Source organism: Leptonychotes weddellii, chromosome 11 (genome assembly GCF_054177405.1).
Source record: "Leptonychotes weddellii isolate Sample4059 chromosome 11, ASM5417740v2, whole genome shotgun sequence".
In the NCBI taxonomy this organism is placed as follows: Eukaryota; Metazoa; Chordata; class Mammalia; order Carnivora; family Phocidae; genus Leptonychotes; species Leptonychotes weddellii.
Window position 1 is genome coordinate 14485240 of NC_138379.1, and position 20697 is coordinate 14505936.

At 56.2% G+C, this 20697-nt stretch overlaps 1 protein-coding gene across 6 annotated transcripts in view; it reads right to left on the reverse strand.

Annotated features, from left to right (window-relative positions):
* Window positions 1-20697, reverse strand: part of TSPAN18 (tetraspanin 18) — a 180838-nt gene that overhangs the window by 5217 nt on the left and 154924 nt on the right. For 4 of the 6 annotated variants that reach the window (XM_081798273.1, XM_081798276.1, XM_081798277.1 and 1 more), the window contains 5 exons: window positions 14167-14239; window positions 11896-12090; window positions 5201-5275; window positions 3930-4028; window positions 3184-3366 (listed from right to left, as the gene is read on the reverse strand). In XM_081798273.1, coding sequence (XP_081654399.1) covers window positions 3184-3366; window positions 3930-4028; window positions 5201-5275; window positions 11896-12090; window positions 14167-14229 — 615 coding nt within the window. In that variant the 5' untranslated portion in view covers window positions 14230-14239. Of the gene's footprint in view, window positions 1-3183; window positions 3367-3929; window positions 4029-5200; window positions 5276-11895; window positions 12091-14166; window positions 14240-14448; window positions 14538-20697 lie in introns of all 6 variants that reach the window. The other 2 variants (XM_081798274.1, XM_081798275.1) reach the window with 2 other exon arrangements.

Genomic DNA, 20697 nt, shown 5'->3' on the forward strand with positions numbered 1-20697 from the left:
CACTCCTTCTTATTACCTCCCTGCTGGCTGAAGGATTTTGGTGTTCAGCCTCTGCCCTAAGGAAATAGCCCATTCCTCAAAGCCCAGCGCACCCTTTACCTCCTCCAGGCAGCCTTCCAAGACGAGCCCAGCCCTCCAGGCCCCTCTAAATGGATGAATTCCTGTGTTACTACTGCTCTCTCAAGCAGCGCTGGGGATATACACACTGAGATAAAGATGGATATAGACACACAGAGAGAGCACGAGTGGCCCTACTGATGCCCCCACCTTGAGCCAGTCTTGCCCTACTCACTCTGCTCCAGCCCTACTGGCCTCCCTCTCTTGGTTCCTGGAGCACACCATGCTCCTTCCCACCCCAGGGCCTTTGCACATGCTGCTCTCACTCTCTGGCTGGAATACTCTTCCCATGCCAGGAGGATGAGAGTGTAGCTCTTTATGTCAACCATCACAGCAGCACCCAGACTCACAACCTGCCAGGGAGTGGGTGGCGAGCACTGGGGATAAAGCAGAGAAATGTGATGCTGTGAGGAGAGAGGGCTTAAGATCACCCAGACAGATGGGGAATATGGATGGTTTCCTATTGGTGGTCACCACTCTGGCCTGGAGTTCAATCATCATCTATTGGGAGAGCCCTGGATTCGTTTCCAGCAGGAGAACACATTCCTGACTTGCCTGGGTGACTGTCTTGACCCAGGGAAGGCTGAAGAAGAGCTGGAAAAACTGCATTGGTGGGTTTGACTCATACCAGTGGGGGAGTCTGAATATTCATCATGGATCACCTTCTTTCGGGATTTCCTCATTTCTGCTCATTGGAGTTCAATGGTAAACAGTGGAGGGCTAACTGAACATCCACAGATGAGTGCCCTCTGCCTTGGCCCTTGATGGCCACATAACCGAGTCCTGGCCATCAAGATCTATACAGATGTCTACTGGGGCTTTCTGGGAAAGACGGTGGTGCCATGCTTTCCCTTCTGTCTTAAACATGGGTGGGATGTCTGGAGCCATGGCAGCCATTTTGCCACCAAGGAAAGGCCAGGAAGATCACAGAGACCAGGCTTTGACTGACAGGACAAAGCTACTGATGTAATGGGAGAAGCCACCACCTTCCAGAATTCTTGCTGTGTGTGAAACACAAAGGGTATTTGCATAAGCCCCTTTAGTTGGGATTTCGGGTCCTTGCATTCAGACGTTTTGCTCACTGATTCAAGACTGTGACGGGGATGCAAGGCACAGTCAGAAATGCCCCCTGGGCTTTAGGGAAATGGGCTTTGGAGAAAAACCAAATAGTGATAGTCCCTCCACAGAGGCTTTGAAAAGGAAGGATGCTCAGGGGGGATGTGAGGGTCTCTGAAAAGGATCCCAGAAAAGGATCTCAGGAGGAACAGAGGAAGAGGCACCATAAAGAACTCAGGCAGCTGCAGGGACCTTCCCAAGGAGCTCTGATCCCAAAGTCATGCCCAGGAGATGGAAGGAGGTGTCATCACCAAGGATGAGTCCCAAAATGGGAAGTTTATGAGGATGAAGCCCTACAGGAACAATGAAGCCTCCCTGAACAATCCACAGGTGGCCTCAGGACATAGGCTTGGCTCTGGGCACCAGGCATCCCAAACAGCAGGGCCTTGGACAAGGCTGGACAAGCTAGAAGTTTGTTTGCCTTTCGTATGAAATCCTCAGCTGAGGTGGCCCGTCTGTTTCATGCAGCATTCCGCGGCCCAGGCCCCTCTCATAATGCCCTGACATCCTAGGGCGCCACCCTCCGCGGCCACGTCCCAGATGGCGGTCACCACAGCTTCATGCCTGCCAGGGGGGAACGGAGGAGGGGCCGGCCCTGTGGTTCCTCTTAAAGACCGGATGCAAGTTGTACAAATGGCTTGGCTACTGCGGGGTCACCTGGCCTCCCTGCCAGGGAAGCAGGAAGTGAAGTTTTTCCCTGGTGGCGACGGCATCTTCTAAACGCCATCTTTCCAAGGAGGACTGCTGGCTCTGTGATGGTATGAGGAATCTGAGGTCCAGAAAGGGTTTCACAGCAGGTAACAGTCCGGGCCTGCCTGACATCGAAGCCTGAGACCTCCCCTCCATGTCCTGCAGCTTCTCCTGGAGGCTGAGACCCAAGCCCTTGGTGGCCCTCCCTGCCCCAAGCTCACAGTGGCCTGAACCCAGGGCCCCTGTGAAGTCCTCTGACACCACGTGTGTGGGGGAGGGGGTGCTGAGCTCCAAGCTGAGGCTGAGAAGACCTCAGCGGAGGGCCAGGGGCAGGCCTCAGCATGCGGCACCTCTTCTTGGGGCTCTCCGAGGCCTGCCCTATGGCCCCCATCCCAATCCTGTCCAGCTTGGCATCTGGTTTTATTTTCTTTATAGTAATCATGACCATGTGAAATTATTACTTATAGTTTGCTCCTTGGTTATCATGTGCTTTCTTTAAGTAGATCATGAGTGCCTTGTCTCCCATCTCTTGCTGTGTCCCTTGCATCTGGAACTCTCCCAGGAGCTCCTCGTGAGAAGCCTAATCAAGCGAGGGGCATGGGGCATGTCCTGGGTTCATCCTTGTTTTCGCCCTCCCACCCCCAGCCTGGTCTCACACACACACACCGGAGAGGCCAGGGGCCAGGGAGGGTTGCTGCTCAGTGGGAAGGAGGAATCAAGTACAAGGGCACTATCTGTCTCACAGCGGGTGTGTGTGTGTGTGTGTGTGTGCGCGCACAAAGCAGGGGCCCTGTGTCCCCCCAAGACGGCATGTGCAAGAAAGGGAAAGGGCTTCTTCCTGGGACTGAGATAAAGTCTTGGGTGGCAAGAGAAACAAAGAGTCTGGTAGTTTCCCTGACCTTGGAGGAGAACCTTGCTCCCTGGGGGTCAGAGGGGGCTTCTATATGGCACAGGTGAGCTTCCCCCACAATAAGAGCTAAGGAGGGGCCCCCTCTATGTAATTCAGGTTTGAGCTCCTGACCTGCAGTGTCAGAAGCTCAGGGAGTGCTCTCCCTGGACCACCGCACAGCTCCTACTCACCCTTTAACCTTTAACCCCTGACAAAGGCCCACTCCTCTGGCTGGGCCATCGCCGGCCCATCTGCCACCCTCATCCTTCCTCTACTGTGGCTGGATCTCAGGGACTTCACAGCCCCCAGCCCCCCGCCCAGCTCTGGCCATCCAAGTCCCCGTGCCTGGGGCGGGGAGCGAGGCCTGCTACCTGCTTGTTCAGGAACAGGTCCCTTCCCAGCAGGCACTCGTCCCTGCTCAGCAGGACCCCGTCCCGAGTCTGCGGTTCTCTTCGGCAGCAGGCCTCGGGCACCTCGTCGCTGTCCAGAGTCAGCAGTCGGAAAACTGACGCAAACCGGAAGTCTTCAGGCCCGTTGACGCCACAACAGCCGAACTAGGAGGAGAGCGAAGGGAAGAGTCTGGGGGGGTGGGAGCTGGGCCCCGGGGGCAGAGGTGGACAGATGGCCTCCCCTGAGGCCACCATAAGGCAAGGTGGTGGAGCGGAGTCAAGATTCAGCTAGGGGTTGGCTCCCTCTTCTCCTCCTGTGTGACCCCGGGAAAGTCGCTCAACCTCTCTGAGCCTCCGGTGTCCTCCTGTGTAAAACGGGGATGGTGGTGACAATTCCCGCCTCCCCGGGCCTTAGCGCCCACTAAACAGTGGCTGTGATTACCCTCACTGACAATGACAGAGGACTAGGGTCAGGGATAGCAAACAGGTTTCAGCCGGAGTTTGGACTGTGTTCGATGGGCCTTTAATGACGGCCCAGAATGCTGGGTGGATGGCGATTCCCAGGCCCAGGCTGGGCTCAGTGGGCCAGCCCTGACTGGTTAGTGATGTCTGGCGCAGGCACGCGAGCCAAGCGGGCTCCGGAGGCCGGACGTTTGCTGCACCTGGCCTCGGGGCTTTGAAGGCTCATGGCATCCCTGGGCGGCGGGGGGGGGGGCGCGGTCACTCACTGTGATCATGACCGAGTTCCAGGTAGCAGAGAAGACATCGGTGTCGTTGTTGCCCTGATAGTGCTTGGTGAGCTCCTTGGTGAAGAACTCGCGGGTGAGCTGCAGGAAGAGGCAGAGGGCGGTGTGAGACCCCCCACGCCCCCCAGCAGCGTGGGGCAGCCCCCACCCTGGCCTGGTCTCTTCAGCTAGCTGCTTCTGGAGGGAGGCAAGGCCCCAGGGCCCCAGGGCTGGGCATTCTCCTAAACCACTCACTTGGGGTGGCCCCTGAGTCCCCACTCCAGGGCTTGTGGCCTCCCCTTACCGGATCACCGGCAGGAAGAGGAAGTCTACCCACACACCCCTCGGTGAGCCCAAGGCCGGGGCACGCACGGAAGCTCTCTCAGCCCTGCAGCTCTTCTCAGAAGCAGGGTTTATCCAGGTGGGGGGCTTGCTCCTAGCCCCACTCCCTCTCCCCGGAGCTGCTCATCAGAGCCAGGGGGTACCCCGGGTCCCCGGCCCTGAAGAAGTCACGGTGTGGAGCAAGGAGTCTGCAGATCCAGTTTGTAGACGTGTCCTTGGAAGGTGCTCCTGCCCTCAGAATATTCTCCCCAGGCCTCACCACCGTTCTCCCCGCTGTAGTGAAAGGACAGGGCCCTGCATAGTGCCCAGCTGCAGACTCCATTCTCTGCCCACAGAGCGGCTGCCTCTTCCCCTCTGTCCACGGCTTGCCTTCCTGCTCCCCCAGACCAGCTTGTGTCTCCGGACCCCTCACGCCTCTCTTTCCCTCCCCCTCCTGCTTCCAGGCCCCCTGTGGCTGCCGTGCCTGGCTCCTACAGACTCAGGGGAGGGGGCTGGTGCCCTGGGTGGTTGGAGCTCCCGGAAAAAGTGGCTGGTGAGGGCAAGTTGCCCAAATTGGATACTGGCCAGGGCCTCAACCGAAAGGGCTCTGCTCTGTCCTCCTGCACGTCACACATCCCAGGGCTTGGGGGATAGCCTTGCCGACTATCCCCTGCCCGTCAAACGATTATGGCTGGGCACGGGGTGGAATGGAAGATTCCAGAATCAGGTGTGGGTTGTATCAGCTGCTTTGGAAGAGCAGAGACCCTAAAGGACCCTCCGATTCTGCCCTCTGGAAAAACCCTTGCAGGAAGAGGGTCGCTGGGGTGGGGGGGCCACGATTTGGGCTGGAATTGCTCGCTGAGAGGCTGCCGACTCTGCGAGACCCTCCCTGAGGAGGGGAGGGGCTGGCCACGAAGGGGGGCCGGGGCACGGGGGGGCCCCCCCGCACGTACGTTCTCCCTGAAGATGAAGGCCAGGATGGCTGCCGAGAGCTCCGCCAAGAAGATGATGAGGATGAACAGGAAGAACTGCAAAGAGAAGAGGCAGGCTCATGAGCCCCAAGGGCGGCGGGAAGGGGACAGGTGACTGCTCGCTGATGCACCCATCCGTCTGTCACGCAATTGACCCAATGTACCAATTTTATGAGACAAAGGAACCTCACTGCCATACCCCAGACATTTTTTCATAATAGGCATACCAACAATTCATCTTTGGGGGTCAGCAAGGTAAACAAACAAATATGCCTTCCGGGCAAATGGCACCCCTTCCACGATGCCCCTTGTGCAGTGTTCAGCCTGAACAACGCCACCCGGTAGCCCTGGAGGGTGATCAATGTTGACCTGTTTGGGCCCTTTCCACGTGGAAATCTGGAGTTCCCTGGGGACCCCTGATTGGCTTTCCCCACCCTGCCCGCCCCAGCACCACCTCTCCCTGCCTGGCCCTCTCTCCTTCCCATGAGCAGTGGGGAGACGATGTTTACCTTCAGCCACAATAAAGGAGCAAGATGGGAGGGAAAGTGGTGGGTCCAACAACATCTGGAAACCCAGGCGCCGGAGTTTGAAATCTAACAAGACCCTTCTCTTCTCTACTCACTGCATTTCTTGATGTTCCCCAAATTTTCCACGATGCCTCCTGTCTTGGGGCCCTTGCAGGCTACCCTCCCTCTGCCAGGAAAGCTCTTCCCTTTATGAAAGCTCCTCATTTTCCAGACCAGGCTCAGCCCAGCCCCTCGCCTGGTGGTGAGAAGCCTTTCCTGGCTCCCCCTCATCACAGTGCCCCACAGAAGTGCCCGCCCAGCAGCTGCTGCACGAGCCCCCCCACCCCCCCCGCCGGCCCCCAGATCACGAACAGAAGCACAGAGGCTGTAAGAGCACGCGTGCTGCATCCCCAGTGCCCGCCAGCAAAGACGTCGGAACAGGGCTGTCAGACGAACCAGTGAATCCAGGACTGACCCGCTCACCACAGGACCTTGTTCCCTGCCACATCTCAGACCCTGGTCAGTGTGGGCACTGCTTTGGCTGAGGGCTGTTGGCAGAAGAAACAGGAAATGACTTTGCCTTTATTATTCAGTGTTGTAGGTGCCGTTGGCATTTCCAGTCTGTGACAATCCCAGAGTCGTCAGCCCACCTGGAGACCACCAGCAGAGGACCAAATGCCCGCTGCCCACGGAGACTGGTTCCTCCACACCCTTCCCAGTCACCGCGACTGGCTGCCCTGAGACCTGCACTGGATGTGCCCAAGCTGGAAGGAGGTGGAGGGTCCTGGGCTCAGCATCAGGCCAACTCAGCCTCTTTGTCCCTTCTTGTGGCTTGAAAAACCCCTTTGAGCCTCAGTTTCCTTGTCAGTAAAATGGGGATGCTAACATCCACTCCTGGGATCATCATGGGGAATCATGAAATAATGGATGTAAAAGTCTCTCTATGTCGTCAGAGGGCTGAGCAAAGCTTGTCGTCGAGGGCCTTACAAGTGTAGAAGGACCGTGGAAGCCAGCTCACGCGTGAGCCTCGGAGGGCCTGGCTGTCAGGGGTTCGCTCAGCGCGTTTCCTGCAGACATCCGTTGCTGTTGGCAAAGCCCCTGGGTAGCCCTCCCCTGGATCGCATCTCTCCCAGTCAGAAGGTTTCTGTCACTTTATCCTCATCCCGGGAAGACCCCAGTCATGTTCCCTCCCTGACTTTTCAGCTCTAACAGCGACCGCCCCACACAGGCCCTGTGGTTTCTCCAAACTGCTTGGGCTGCAGACGGAGAGCCTCGGGATGGATTTCGAGATGGTCTATCCAGGGTGCGGATGTGAAACATCCAAGACCTGTCAACGGCTTCATTTGTTTTTTAAATGTCCAACCCCGAGGAGAATGCCTTGCATAAACACCCCTTCACCCTCGTCCCTAGTGGTCATCTTCAGCCACGGGCTGGCCGGTCAAGCTGCCTCCCACATGGGCTCCAGCTCAGAGAGGCTTGTTTGGCCTTAGAAGCATCATGCTGCCTCTTCTCTCTCTGCTGGAAATTGTGGCTCAGGACTGGCCTGAGGGACTCTTCTGAGTCCTGGGGGTCTGTTTCCCCAGGATTGCTAGGGTCTGGGGGGAGAGTTCCCTGCCCAGAGGGCCCCCTGTGCCCTGGGCAGGCTTGCCCTCCCCACCCCACCACGACTCCCACAGTCCATTCTGCCAGCCCCACAACCCCCACTTCCACAAGAGGCCGTACAGCCTCTCATCCCCCGTGACAGTGATGGAGGCCCCTGGCAGGGCTCCTGGCACTTCCATTTGGCCGGTGATGGATGGGCATACGGCCCTGTTTCACATGGCCGCCATGGGACCTCCTCCCTGCCCTCTGCCCTCTTGGTACGGTTGCCGGCAGTTCCCAGGCTCACAAAGAGAGGCCCTGGAAATGGTTTCCATCCTCAGCGAGGCGACCGAGCTGGCTCTGGCTATCGATCATAGCTGAGACAGTCATCAACTATGGATGAGACCGAGCTCACGCCGCGTGCACACCGCGTGCTCGGTGCCCCGGGAGCGTGGGGCACTCCGGGATGGTGCAGCTAAAGGGCTTTGCACGAGGCCGGCACAGCAGAGAGCTGCTCAGATGGTGGCTCAGAACCAAGAGGCAGGCACGGCTGTCCCGAGGGCAAGTGCTGGTGTGGGCAAGTGCCGAGAAAGTCACGCTGGCTATCCTCTATTGCAAGCTTACCACTGAGGCGCCGTGGATCGTTCGCGGCTCCTTCCTTGGGGTGCTTTGGGCAGCCTGGTGAAGCAGCTGCGGTTGCCATCAACCCCTCCAGCTTACCCGGGGGAGCCGGGGACCCGGAGAGGGGAACACACCCATAAGAGCCTCCAGGTCTGAAGACTTTCAGATTGCCCATAGGGTCTCTTGTGGACCAACCTAATTCTTTTAGTTTCATGTTTATCAAGTGCTTGCCTGTGCTGGGAATGGAGTTAAGCAAGATGCACATTTTTACCTTGAGCTGTGATTACAATACTGTGGCTGGGAAAGCAGTATCCTCATCTCCATTTTACAAAGGAGGAGCCTAGGTTCAGAGAGGTTAAGTAACTGCTCTCAGGTCACACAGCCAGGAAGTAGCAGAGCAGAGATTAGAACCAAGACTTTTCTGACTCCAAAGCCCATGCTCTTGCCACGCTTCTAAGACCACCTCCTCTCTGTCCCTTTATTCCAGGGCTATTCATTGAGCGCCTACTGTGTACCAGGCACTCTGCTAGGTCCTGGCAAACTCATATACACAAGGCAGATGTGGTCCCCATTGTCATGCAGTTTACGTTGAGCGGAGGTTCCTGATTGCCGAGATGAAATTCAAGAACCAGCCTAGTAACTCACTGAAGGAGAAAGTAGGGCTCTCCAGAGGGAGGGGGTCTGCAGATCTCCTTGCCATTGTCCCCTCCTGGAGCAGGGTTTCCCCAAGCCCTAGATGCCACTTCTGCCCACTGACCTTCTCCAGCACGAAATATCTTCCTCTTGCTTAACAGGGTTATCGCTGGTTATTTGGAGAAGCTCCCCCTGGACGCGGCCACGGGGCTTGTCCTGATGCCTCCGGCCTCCCGGGGTTTCCCCTCATGGGGCGGGGCCTTTCCCAGGGGTTTTAAGTTAATCTCACCTCATCCCATTTGCCGAAGGACACATTTGCCAGTAATTCCCGAACATCAAACGTTCACCACTTTGCTTCGGATGGAAAAATTAACAAAGGGATGGAAACTGCTATTTTGCCTCCTCGCAAACATTTCCAGACTTTTCTAGTCCATCTGCCTATGGGCACCTCTACTTTCAGTTCTCGTTTCTAATAAATGTTTACCAAATTTACATACTTTATGTGCCATTCAGCTCATTTATCTCCTCTAAATACACGCATCTCCTTTTGCTGTTCTCCTTTCCAATTTAGCATGCCTTTGTCACAAAATATAAAAAAAATTTTGTATCTTTAAAATAAATAGATTAAAAATATTCTGCGAATGACTCCTAGGCAAGCAACCACGAAAAAGGGATGCCACAAAAGGCCCATTATAGGCTGACATTATCCTATTGTATTTGAAAAGGCTGTAAAATTGATCGACAGGAGTGTTTGGAAACTGTATCTTTAGAAAAATTAATCATTAGGTGATGTGGTCATTAGGCTCATTGATCGGCTGAGGGTGATGGGTCCCTGGGGTTTTAGCCTCAGAGTGGGGGTTGGGGAGGGGATGCTCTGTTACCCCCACCCCAGGCCTCCCAATCGGCTGAGGTGGCCAAAGTCACTCCCTCTTGGTCCTGTTCGTGACGAGTCTTCTCTTCCTCCCCGGAAGGTTGAGGAACAGGGTCGTCAGGCTTCTCGAGGGACCCCGGAGGCTACTGCGGGTAAGACATGGTGCCCCTCCTCAGCAGGAACCACCACACGGCCAGTCCAGGTCAGAAGGAGAAGCAGTTCTTCTTATATTTTGAGGTCATGTATCTTTTTGAAAACCTTCCAGAAGCTGTGGCATCTCTCCCCAGAAACATACATGTTCACACAGCAAAACACACGCAAACACATATGTATAGGCACACAACACACACACCACACACATACACACAACACACACACAACACACACACACAATACACAACACACACAACACACACACAACACACACACATAACACACACACAACACACACACAACACACACACCACACACACACCACACACACACAACACACACCACACACACACAACACCCAACACAGACACAACACACACAATACACAACACACAACACACAACACACACAACACACACACAACACACACACACACAACACACACAACACACACACACAACACCCAACACACACACAACACACACAATACACAACACACAACACACAACACACACACAACACACACACAATACACAACACACACAACACACACACAACACACACACAATACACAACACACACACACAACACACACATAACACACACACACAACACACACACACACACACTAGGCCCTAATGTAATATTCTGCACATAATTTTAGGTGAATTTCAGACATGTGAGTCCATTTTAGGTTAGGAGCCTCTTGACTAGCCCTGGTCTGAGACACAGGGGGCCTGGGTCCAAGAGTCCCCTGCCTGTGACTTGCACTGAGACCTCAGGCTAATAGGGGCTGGGCTTCAGAGAGGGGAGGAGAGGGGAGGGATGAGAGGAGAGCGAGAAGGAGGAGGGGAGAGGACACAGGGAAAGTAGGGAGAGAGGAGCAGAGACTAGGAGAGCTCAGGAGAAGGATAAGGAGAGGCAGCAGGAATAGAAAGCAGGAGATAAGAGGCAGAGAGACGGAGGCAGAGAAAACAAGAAAAGAAAGGGATGAACGTAGGTAGGTCTCCTAGATCTCGAGACTAATGGAGAGAAAAGGGAGGAAGGAGAAGGTGGCGGAAGAGAGGGGTGGAAGGGGTACTTTAAGGTTCTAAGGGAGCTCAGCTCTCCCTCGGTGGGCTGGGGCGAATCTCAGCTGGTCCCTAGGTCTTGGTTTTCTCCACAGGGACCATGTACCCATCCAGTGGCAGGCTCAGAGGCTGCAGGTTTGTGGGGAGGACTCTCAAGGCCCCCAGCCTGCTCCCAGCGCAGCGCCCCGGCCTGGCCTCCTGTCTTGGCTTCAGAGATGAGACCCCGGGGGGCTGAGGCGAAGCGGGGAAAAGAGGGGTTGGCGTGACCTGGGACCCACAACCCAGCTCCTTTTAAAGTACCCGTGGGCTCCCAAGCCTGCGTCGCCCCGGCTGGCACTGTAGAGGGCTTTCCGCCAGGGGGCGCCCGCAGGTTTCTTTGTTTCTCCTCAAATGCGAGGTTCGCAGTGTGCAGGCTGCTGAAGGCCAAAAGGGACCCCGGCTCCCGGGTCACACATTTCACAGCTGATTTCACTTCCTGTCTGGGATGTGGGGAATCTCACTGTGACACGAACGGGGGCCGTACGGCCTGTTCTAATCTGGGGAGGAGGCATGGTGCCAGATCTCTCCCTCCCAAAGCCACAGGAGCCGACGCACTGCAAGACAGTCCTCCCGCTGACCCGCCCACGCGTCCGGGATTGCTCGACTCCTGACCCCTCCACCCACTCACCCACGAGGAGCATCTGCACGTTGACCCATCCACACACACTCTTCCCTAAGCAGGGCTGTCTTCACCTGGCCCTGTAGCGCGACTGGGCTCCAGCTAGAAGCTCTCCAAGCCCTGGGCGCCCACAGGACCTCACTGGGGTGGGAGACCCACCCACCAAGTCCAGGAACATAGGCAGAGGCTCAAAGGACCCAGCCCACGGGAATACGGAAGGTCAGAGAAACAGAGCATCCGCTGGTGGCCTCATTTGGTGCCAACCTCCAGCTAAGCTGCCCCTTGTTTAACAAGCCAAGATGCCAAAGCTCAGGGAGGCTAAGAAACCAGACCAAAGTCACATCATTAGTTAGGGGACAGAGCAGGGTGCACCTGAAACCCAGGCCTGCCCACTGCCCTCTCATCCCCCTGGGCCTCCCACCGCCCACGTGCCTGTCCACCAGGGCCACTCCTGGAGGACAGCCTAGCTAGCTGGCTCAGACCTGGGTGTGACTGCGGAGTGCCCTGCAGTGTAGACACAGGCCCCCCGCCCCCACTCTGCCCCCGGGGGCACCCACAGGTGGGGTGGGGGTGGGGCTACTCACAAACAGCAGCAGACACTTGTTCTCACGGACGGCCCCACAGCAGCCCAGGAAGCCGAGCAGAAAAAGCAGGCCGCCCATGGCCAGGAGGATGTAGGCGCCCGTGATAAGCAGGGGGTTGGCGGCCACGATCTCCCGGAAGCCGGTGGGGTCCACCATGACCCAGATGCCGATGCCCAGCAGGCAGGCCCCACCCAGCTGCTCTCAGGGTCAGTCAGGAGTGGGGAGAAGAAAGAGGCAGACAGGGGGGTTAGACGCTCCACACACACACGCCGTCTCCCCTGAGTCAGGCCCCACGGTGGAACCGGGGAGCCCCGGGGAGCCCCACAGAACTGGGCAGAAACCCTATTTGCTGCACAAACCAGTGTCCAAGCAATGCTTTTCACGGTTTTGCATTTTTCTGGTTACCCAGACCTCAGGGGCATCCTCTACACCCAACCTCCGATCCACACCCCATCGTGGGCTGCTGGGGACCATGTCCTGGGGAGTTTATCGGCCATTTTTATAGTCTCCTTAAATGTCGGACCTGCAGGATAATGAGGTCACTCGTACAACCCTCTGCTTCCACACTGAGCCCCAGAGGGGGCCATGACTTGCTGAAGGTCACACAGCAAGTTCACGGCAGAGCCAGGGCTGGATCCCAGGCTTCTCTGACACTCACCGAGGCCACGGCACATGTTCTGAGGCCTGTACCATGCTTGGGGCTGGGAAAACGTGGACACAAGCCGTCCACTTTGTCCTCAACAGGAGTTCTCATCAGCGTGGGCTCACCACTCTCAAACCGGCTCCGCGAAAGCCTTCTTGTTTATGTCGTCATGTCCACGGCCCATCTCTCTATGCCTTACTCATCTTTGGAGAAAGGCAGCTTAGTCCAGAGAAAGGGCTGTGCCGCTTGTCAGCTGTGTGACCTTGGGTAAGTGGGTTAACCTCTCTGAGCCTTAGCTTCCTCATGGGTAAAAGAAGATACAAATTCCACACACACACCCCCCCCCAAGGTGGCCCCAAGAAATAAAGGACAGAGTGGATAGGAATGTGCTTAGCAAGTTTCAGAAAATATCTGTTCCATTTTCCTTGGGGACGGACAAGGACTGGAAGCAGATCAGGTGGGGAGAAGAACAAAACAGTTTGGCCTTATCCAGATTTGACTGGGGTGAAGTGTCTGAAATCCCTGTGTAGTGGGAGGACCAGAGGTCCCCCGAGGTCCCCCAGAGGCACGAGCCAGCAATGCCAGGCTGCGGCTAAGAGCAAACTGGTGAGCTTTGGGTGTCTGAGAGGGGTCTGTAAGCTGGTGGGCAGAACTGCAAGGCTTGGGGCTCGGAGCAGGAGACAATATTCTTAGGTACAGAGGTAGGGGCAGAGGAGCGGCGGAGAGGCCGGAAGGACCCAGCATTGGTCGGAGAGAAAGGGAAGGCCAACAAGGACTGCTGATGACAGAGTGCCCATGGTCACCCTGTGCTGGACACTGCCTTTCCCCTCCGTCCCTTACAAAAGCTCTGGTAAAAGCTACCTCCCTCCTCATTGCTCTTAAGGTTTTGGGGTTCAACAATTGTGTGCTGAAGGCTGCTTCAAGGGCTCAGACTCAGCTGCCCAAGGGGACATAGCCCCATTGCAGGTGGGGACACTGGAGCTGGCCACCTGAGCGCTCAGGGCCTCTGTGCTTTCAAGTACAGAATCCACAGGCTGAATGCGGCTGGAGCTAAGCTAGCCAGTGCAGCCACATTCCAGGCACTTCCTAATAAACCAATCTTGCTTAGTTTTCAAAAAACCTGTTGAGGTAGGTAATGAAGGGATGAAGATACTGAGGTTCAGAGAGGTGAAATGTGTTTCTGATCACACAGCGGGTAAGATGCAGAGTCGGCTTTGGGTTCAGATTACATCAGGTGGTCACAGCAGCTCAGCCCAGCCAGCTCGGAGGCGTGCAACTGCGCTGGGGCTCAGGGTTGAGTGGGACTGTCTGGGCTGCCCTCTTCTCCTTCCCCTCCTTCTCTCCCACCCTCCACCAGGGGTCGGATCCCAAGGCAGCAGCCAGGATGAAGGCCCCTACCCTTTGTACAAAACATCTCCCCTGTGACCACGGGCTCTGTGGAGTGGGGCGGGCACCATTGGCGGCCTCTCGTCTGGGAAATTCTGGCTGGCTGGGGAGATTTGCTTCTGGCACTGGCCCCTGTCCTGCCCCCAGGACTCAGCCCGGTGTGACTATTTCTCAGCCACGGTGTGTTCTGCCCACCCAGCAGAGGCCTAGGGAGATCCCAGGCACGCTCCAGCAATACTTACAAATATGAAGAAATTGAAAACAAACATCAGATACTTCACGCAGCTGAGACAGTCGCCTTCCATGGTGTTCTACCTACAAGACAGCAAGCCCCTCAGTTTCCCTGCTGGGGGACCACCTAGAACGAACCCTTGCCCCTCCCCCGTGGGGCTTCCCCGTGGTCAGCCCTGCCCTTGCAGCCCAGTTGGTGGAGGAAGAGGGAGACGGGTAACAATTACCTCTCTCGGAGGTAGCTTTTTACCTCGTGGGGCCAGAGTGAGGAGTGAGAACTCGGGGAAGCAAACCTGCCTGGGTTCAAGCCCAGTTCTACCGTTCGTTTGCTGTGTGGCCTTGGGCAAATCACTCTACCTCTCTGAATCTTGCTCTTTCCAACCTGAGAAAGGAGATTAAAAATAGAAGCTTCCTCCCAGCCGTATTGTGAGGATTCACGGAAATAATGCAGTAACATGCTTAGAACGATGTCCAGCAGGTGGCAAGTGTTCAGCAGGGCTGCCTCGAGACAGGGCTTGATTGCAGAGGTGAGCCTTCCATTGGGCAGACGAGCCACCCAGGCTCAGAGCCTTCAGGAACTTGCCAAGGTCATGGAGCAGGATCAGAATCCGGGCCTCACAAACTTCCTGCCGCCCCACACGCCCTCCTGCTTGTAGGACAGCCCAGGGCTATTCCATGGTGCCAGTGGACGAGTGTCACAGGGGAAAGGGGGGGCGGGCACCTACCTAGGGGCCCAAGCCCCCTTCCCGAGGCCAAACCCTCCCCACGCCCTGACTACCTCCCTAGCGAGACCTATGGCATCCCACCTACCTAAGGAGCCTTCCCCGTCTCTGCCTAAAAGTATGCCCCTGGTAGCGAGTCTCTGCATACAATTCTGTTCAGCCAACATTTACTGTGTATCGACTGGGTGCCAAGAACTGGGGCTTGAAGCCAACAAGATGCAGCCCTTCCGCATCCCCAGGGGAAGCAGACAGCAGCATCTGCTCTCACGAGTCAGACCTCAAGCACACGGTCACGTCCATATTCAGTAGTCAGTATTGCCATACTTTCTTCATGACGGCCCGGGGAGCGACTTGGGGCAGGGGTCAGAGGTCCATGGGACAGGTGAGGAAACCAGGCTCACGATGAAAATAGCCTGGCCAACCTCCCCCAGCTGGTAAGGGCCACGGCTGCAGCTCAGCCTGCCCTGAGTCCCTCTCCAGGTGACCCCAGCAGGTGGTCTACGCTTCCGTGACAGGACGTGGTGCAAAGGGTCCTGGGAGTATGTGTTGGACGTGGTCGAGTGTAGGGAAGCTGGTGCTTGGTTACTTTCCACGGTTTTCCATCCTCCCTCGGGAGAGAGCTGGGCTCAGTTTGTGGCAAGGCGTATGTGATTATCAGAGAGATTAAGGGATTTGCCCAGGGCCACAGAGCGTGTAGGAAGCAATGCTAAGATCTAACACCAAAGCCCATGCACTGTGCCTGGTACACGGTGGGCACTCAGCAAATCTGCGCCGTCCCCACCCCAGACCATAACCCGATGCCCTCCCCAGCAAGGAAGGCCTCATAGTCTAAGGAACAAAGGGGCCAGGGCTATGCTCGCCTCCCGCACTCCTGGCTCATTCCACTTGGAGATGACAGGACCAGCCCCGCGCGGCATTTTGGTCAAGGCTAGAGGGTTTTTAAAAGTGCATTTGAATCCATGGGGAGAAAAGCACAGGCAGAACCCGCTGCTGGGGAAGGGCGTGCAGGAAAGGCTGGTGCCTCTCATCTCCTCTTCTTGTGGTTTTTGCTAGTGTGCCAAGCATTGACCTTGGTGCTGGGCAGTGGCCATGGCACCACTCGGGCATCTGGGAGTCCATGAGGAAGGTGCTGGGTCAGGCAGCCAAGGGCCCTGGGGCCCGAGGGCTTCCCTCCTTACATGGCCTGGCTCCTGCTGGCTGCTCGGCTTGGCTGATTGAGCAGGGGACACCCAGGCAGGGCACAGAGTACCCAAGCCAGATGCGCTTTCTTATTTTATTGGGTGGCAGAAACCAAAGCATCAGACCACACAGTGATGAATACAAAGCCACTCCAAAAGAAAGTCAGGGAGTGAACTTGAACCGAGGGCTCCAGGCTCAAAGCCTTTGTCCTTCCGAAGGCGCTTGGCCCAAGGGCTTTTGTTAGATTGGGTGAGAGGAGAAGGGGAACACAGGGTTCCTGGGGTCACCTGGCTGGTCGCCACCCCTGGGAATAATAACATTGAGCATTTAGTAGGTGCAGGGCTCCATCCTCGGCACTAGACATGTATTAACTCACAAAAACCTATGAGATAAGTACAATCATCATCCCAATTTTCTAGAGAAGGAAACTGAGGCAGAGAAAGGCTAGGCGACTTGCCTGAGGTTGCAGCTGGTGAGTGGTGAGGCCGAGATTTGAACCCAGGCAGTCTAATTTGGAAGAACAAAGGAGAGAGAGAGAGAGAGAGAGTGTGTGTGTGTGTGTGTGTGTGTGACTCTTCTTTCCTTCACTGAGCTGTGGCCTGAGTTTATGAAATGTCATCTGCCTCCAAAGCTAGAATCTGGTGACACCATCCACTCCGTCTCAGGGATCCTTCAAGTGCCTCCAGCCTCAGTCTGGCTCCCGGCCTCCTCCTCTCTCACCCAGATGTGGCCTCAGCCCTGGCCTGGGGTCTCCCTACCTCCAGCCACTCCCCTTCCAGCCACTGCCCCCACAGGGGCCTTTCCACAAGGCACATCTAGCCACATCAGGCCCCTGCTAACCGCCTGGCCTCTACAGGAGACCAGCCACCCCTTAACCGTGGACTGCAAGGGCCTCCAAGACTCCCACGACCACCTTTTGGTACGCTTCTGCCCCATCGACATCAGAGGACAGTCCCCGGAGCTCACTTGGTGACTTGATCCCTTCTGCTCGGACTGCCTTTCTACCTCCTCCCTTCCCACTTAATTCCTGTTCATCCCTCAAGGCATCACCTCTATCCCCGACACCCCCCATCCTGTCCCTGCCTTCCCAAGAGCTCCCACGGCCACTGCTGATCTCCACCCCCGCCTCCCCCACACTGTGTAGGATTACGTCATCAGCCAGTGATCTGGTGAGCTCCCGGAGGCGTGGGATGGCAGCTGTGCCCTCCTCCGGGGACAGAGCAGGGATTGGTACGTGGTCCGGACTGCATAAAGCCCCACCACCTAGCAAACGTTAATTAAACAGCACGGGCAGGAAGCCTGGCTCGAGGCTAAGGGCTTTGCGTGCATCGCGTCTTTGTGTCCTCTGCACCCCCAGCAGTTAAAAAGAGGGGGCTTGAGGATCCACACAAGCAGAGGGGCTCCCAACCTCCTCCTTTCCTCTCTCTGCTGTGCCCTCTCCAGAGTGAGGACAGGCCCCACGTGACTCCTTCTGATGCCCCATGTGCCTGCCTTTGTCTCCAGATCTTCTTGAGGCCGGAGAGCCTAGAGCTGCCCCGGACAGGCAGGATCAGGAGGACCTGTCCCTTCCTTTGTCCTGGGACCCAACCTCCCAGTGGGCAGTGGGAGGGCTGAGATTCGGTGGGGACCCCCAGGTCTGACCAGCCAGCTGTTTAGCCAGCCTGCGTTCTGATTGGTCCACGCCAGTGCCCACCCATTCTTGACCATCTTGACCCTCACCCTTAGCCGTGGGTCATCTCTGTCTCCTCCATCAGCCCTTAGCCCGGGCTCTCTGCCTCCGGGGCAGCTCCCCAGGATGCCATCTCCATGCCCACCTACCAGCCACACCCCTCCTCTACCTCTAGCCTTCTAGAAGCAGCATCTCACCTGCATCTAAACAGTGGTTCTGAGAACAGGCTCTGGAGTCGAACACACCTGGGCTCCAATCCTGGCTCTTCATCTTTCTACCGCTATGTCTTTGCTAAATGACCCAACCTCTGGGAGCCTCAGTTTCCTCATCTGCAAGAATGGGCATTGAGGGCCCACATCATGCACTGTGGTGAGAAGTCAGTGACTACACCACTGGCCTGGAGCGGGGTGGACAGCCCTTCCCATGGCCACGCCAACCCGGCAGGTGTACGGGCCTCCCTGGGCCGCTGTGCGCCCTGAGCTCAGGACCTCAGGACAGTGGCCTGAACCCTAGGCGCTGCACTCCGGCCCCCTCTCCTTTTGGTACCAGGCCGACTCAACTCCACATGTCTGCTGAGACTCGGCGCCCTTTGGAAACGGGGACGAGGACAGGAAAGAATATTTATTCAGCACTGACTCCTTGCCAGCCACATGCCACCTCCACGAAGCCCTCTTTCAATGACCCCATGTGCCCTCTTTCAATGACCCCATGAAGAGGGAAGCACTGCCCATTGTACAGATAGGGACACTGAGGCTCAGGGAAGGGAAGCGACCTGCCCAACATCCCAGGGCTTATAAGCATGCTTCTCAGCCCACCCCAGATCCTGTGCTCCACCTGGTCCGGGGGCAGCTTTCAGGTAGAGAGAAGGGCAGAAGGAGCACTGGACTGGGAGTCCAGAGCCTGAGTCTCCTGCCCTGTGAGTCACTTCCTCTCTCTGGCCTCAGCATCTTCTTCTGCAAAATGATGGAGCAGTTTGATGACTTGTCAGTTCCTTCCATCAGGCTTGAACCAGATGGGCCTTTGGAGGGCAGAAGGGACTGCCCCACTAAGATGCTGGAAGTCTGCGAGAGGCCAGGCTCTAGCGGCCCCCTCCTCGGCCCACCCAGGCAAAGCTGCTCTCCAGGGCAGGGTCTGGCTTCAGCTGGCTTTGGCTTTGTAGCAATTAAGGGGCATAATAAATACGGCAGCTCATAAACGGGCTACCTGTATTTATTACGTACCACGTTCGTTACCGATTACATCTAATGGGTAGCTTGTGGTGTGCTGGACTCCTGGACAAATGCAGTAAAAGGAGCGTGTCTCTGGGAAGAAGAGCCTCTGACAACCTCAAAGGTGAAGCAGGTAGAAAAATAGATGATGGGAGCTAGAGGGCAGATGGAGATCCAGAGGCCCAATTCCAGCTCCAGGGCGAGGGGTGTGAGTGGAGAGAGGGCGTTGGTTCCTGACCACGGATCGAATCCCAGCCCTGCTAGGCTTCGCTGGTGGCTGGGGGCAAGTTCCTAAACTGCATGCATCTGAGTTTCCTTGTCTTTAAAATTAGTATAAAAATAATGCTTTCCTCATAATGCATGGAAAATAGGGAGCGCAGGGCTTGGCACGTGGCAGCTCTAGCAACAGCTAGTAACTGTTGGCAGATCTTAAATTCTTACATTTAAGGGCCAAGGAACATGCACAATCTCAATCCTCATAAAGCTCCAGGGTAGAGGTAACTTTATCTCCACTTATCAGGCCAGGGAATTGGGGCTCAGAGAGGTGCCATCACTCATTCAAGGTCACACAGCACGGAAGTGCCTCAGCCAGGATTTGAACCCACGTCTGTCTTCATCTGGAGCCACAACTCTTCATCATCATTTTCGATAAGTGCAAATTCCCTCGCCCCATTCATCCATCCTCCTCCACAATGCAGGCCTGTCTTCATACCTCCACTGCTACCTCATTTCTCCCTTTTCAGGGCGATCAGCCTTCTGGGCCATCATCCACCGCCAGGCTGAAGTCACAAGACTGACGCCAGCCCGCTCCACCTGCCACCAGGCGTTTCTGAGTGTGGGACACACCTCCTTAGCCAATCGGCCAGACAAGAGGGACAGACCAGGGGACCCCCCCCAATCCCTGCCTGGATCTGGCTGAGAGCGCCACTCACCCACAGAGCCCTTTGGAAGTTAAGTGAATCACAGCCCAGTTCCCTAATTTACCTCTAAGGAGGGTGGGGACATAGTCAGTCTCTGGAAGGTGGGCTGAGAAGAATCTTGAGACTATGAGGTCCTGTTTCTCAGAAATGATGCTCAAAGGCACTTATGAAGGAGAAATGGAGGTCTCTCTGCTGAAGGGAAATGATACGCCCTCCCTGGGCCCGGGGTGAAAGGCCCACTGGGGTTTGCCCAATCCCTGGAGTTGACAGGGACCTGGAGGGGAGCCTGGCCCCTCCACTTTCCAGCCTCATGACCTCAGACAAACACACAGTTTCCCTGGGCCTCTGCTTTCACGTCTGCAAAATGGGGCCAGGAATGCTGACCTCAGGAAAAAGTGTGGGCTGAAGATCGAATGGGACTAGATGCAGGGCACCTCACGTCACACCTGGCACACGGTGGCTCCGTCCCTCTTCCCTCCCTGCGGCCCCGCCGTGAGGCGGCTCCTCTCCCCTACTCTCTCGGACACCAATACACTGGCCAAGTTCCCCGCGTCGGAGAGAGGGGAGGACTCTGATGCGGAGGATTTCTGAGTGGGAAGAGTGGTTCTCAAACTGGATTCCCTGAGACTGGCAATCTCCTAAAGCTATTTTCAGGATTGCAAAGAACACCTCAGAAATCATCCACTCGCTCACTACCAGCTGGCTCAAGGGGCAAGTATCTTGGGTTTTGGGGGCAATTAAATCACCCCAGGCTGGGGACCCTGTTTCTTGGGTTGTTCGGAAACTCTAACCCCCACGTATATATGACTTTGCAGTACAAAAAATGCACGAGAAACTCGAATGT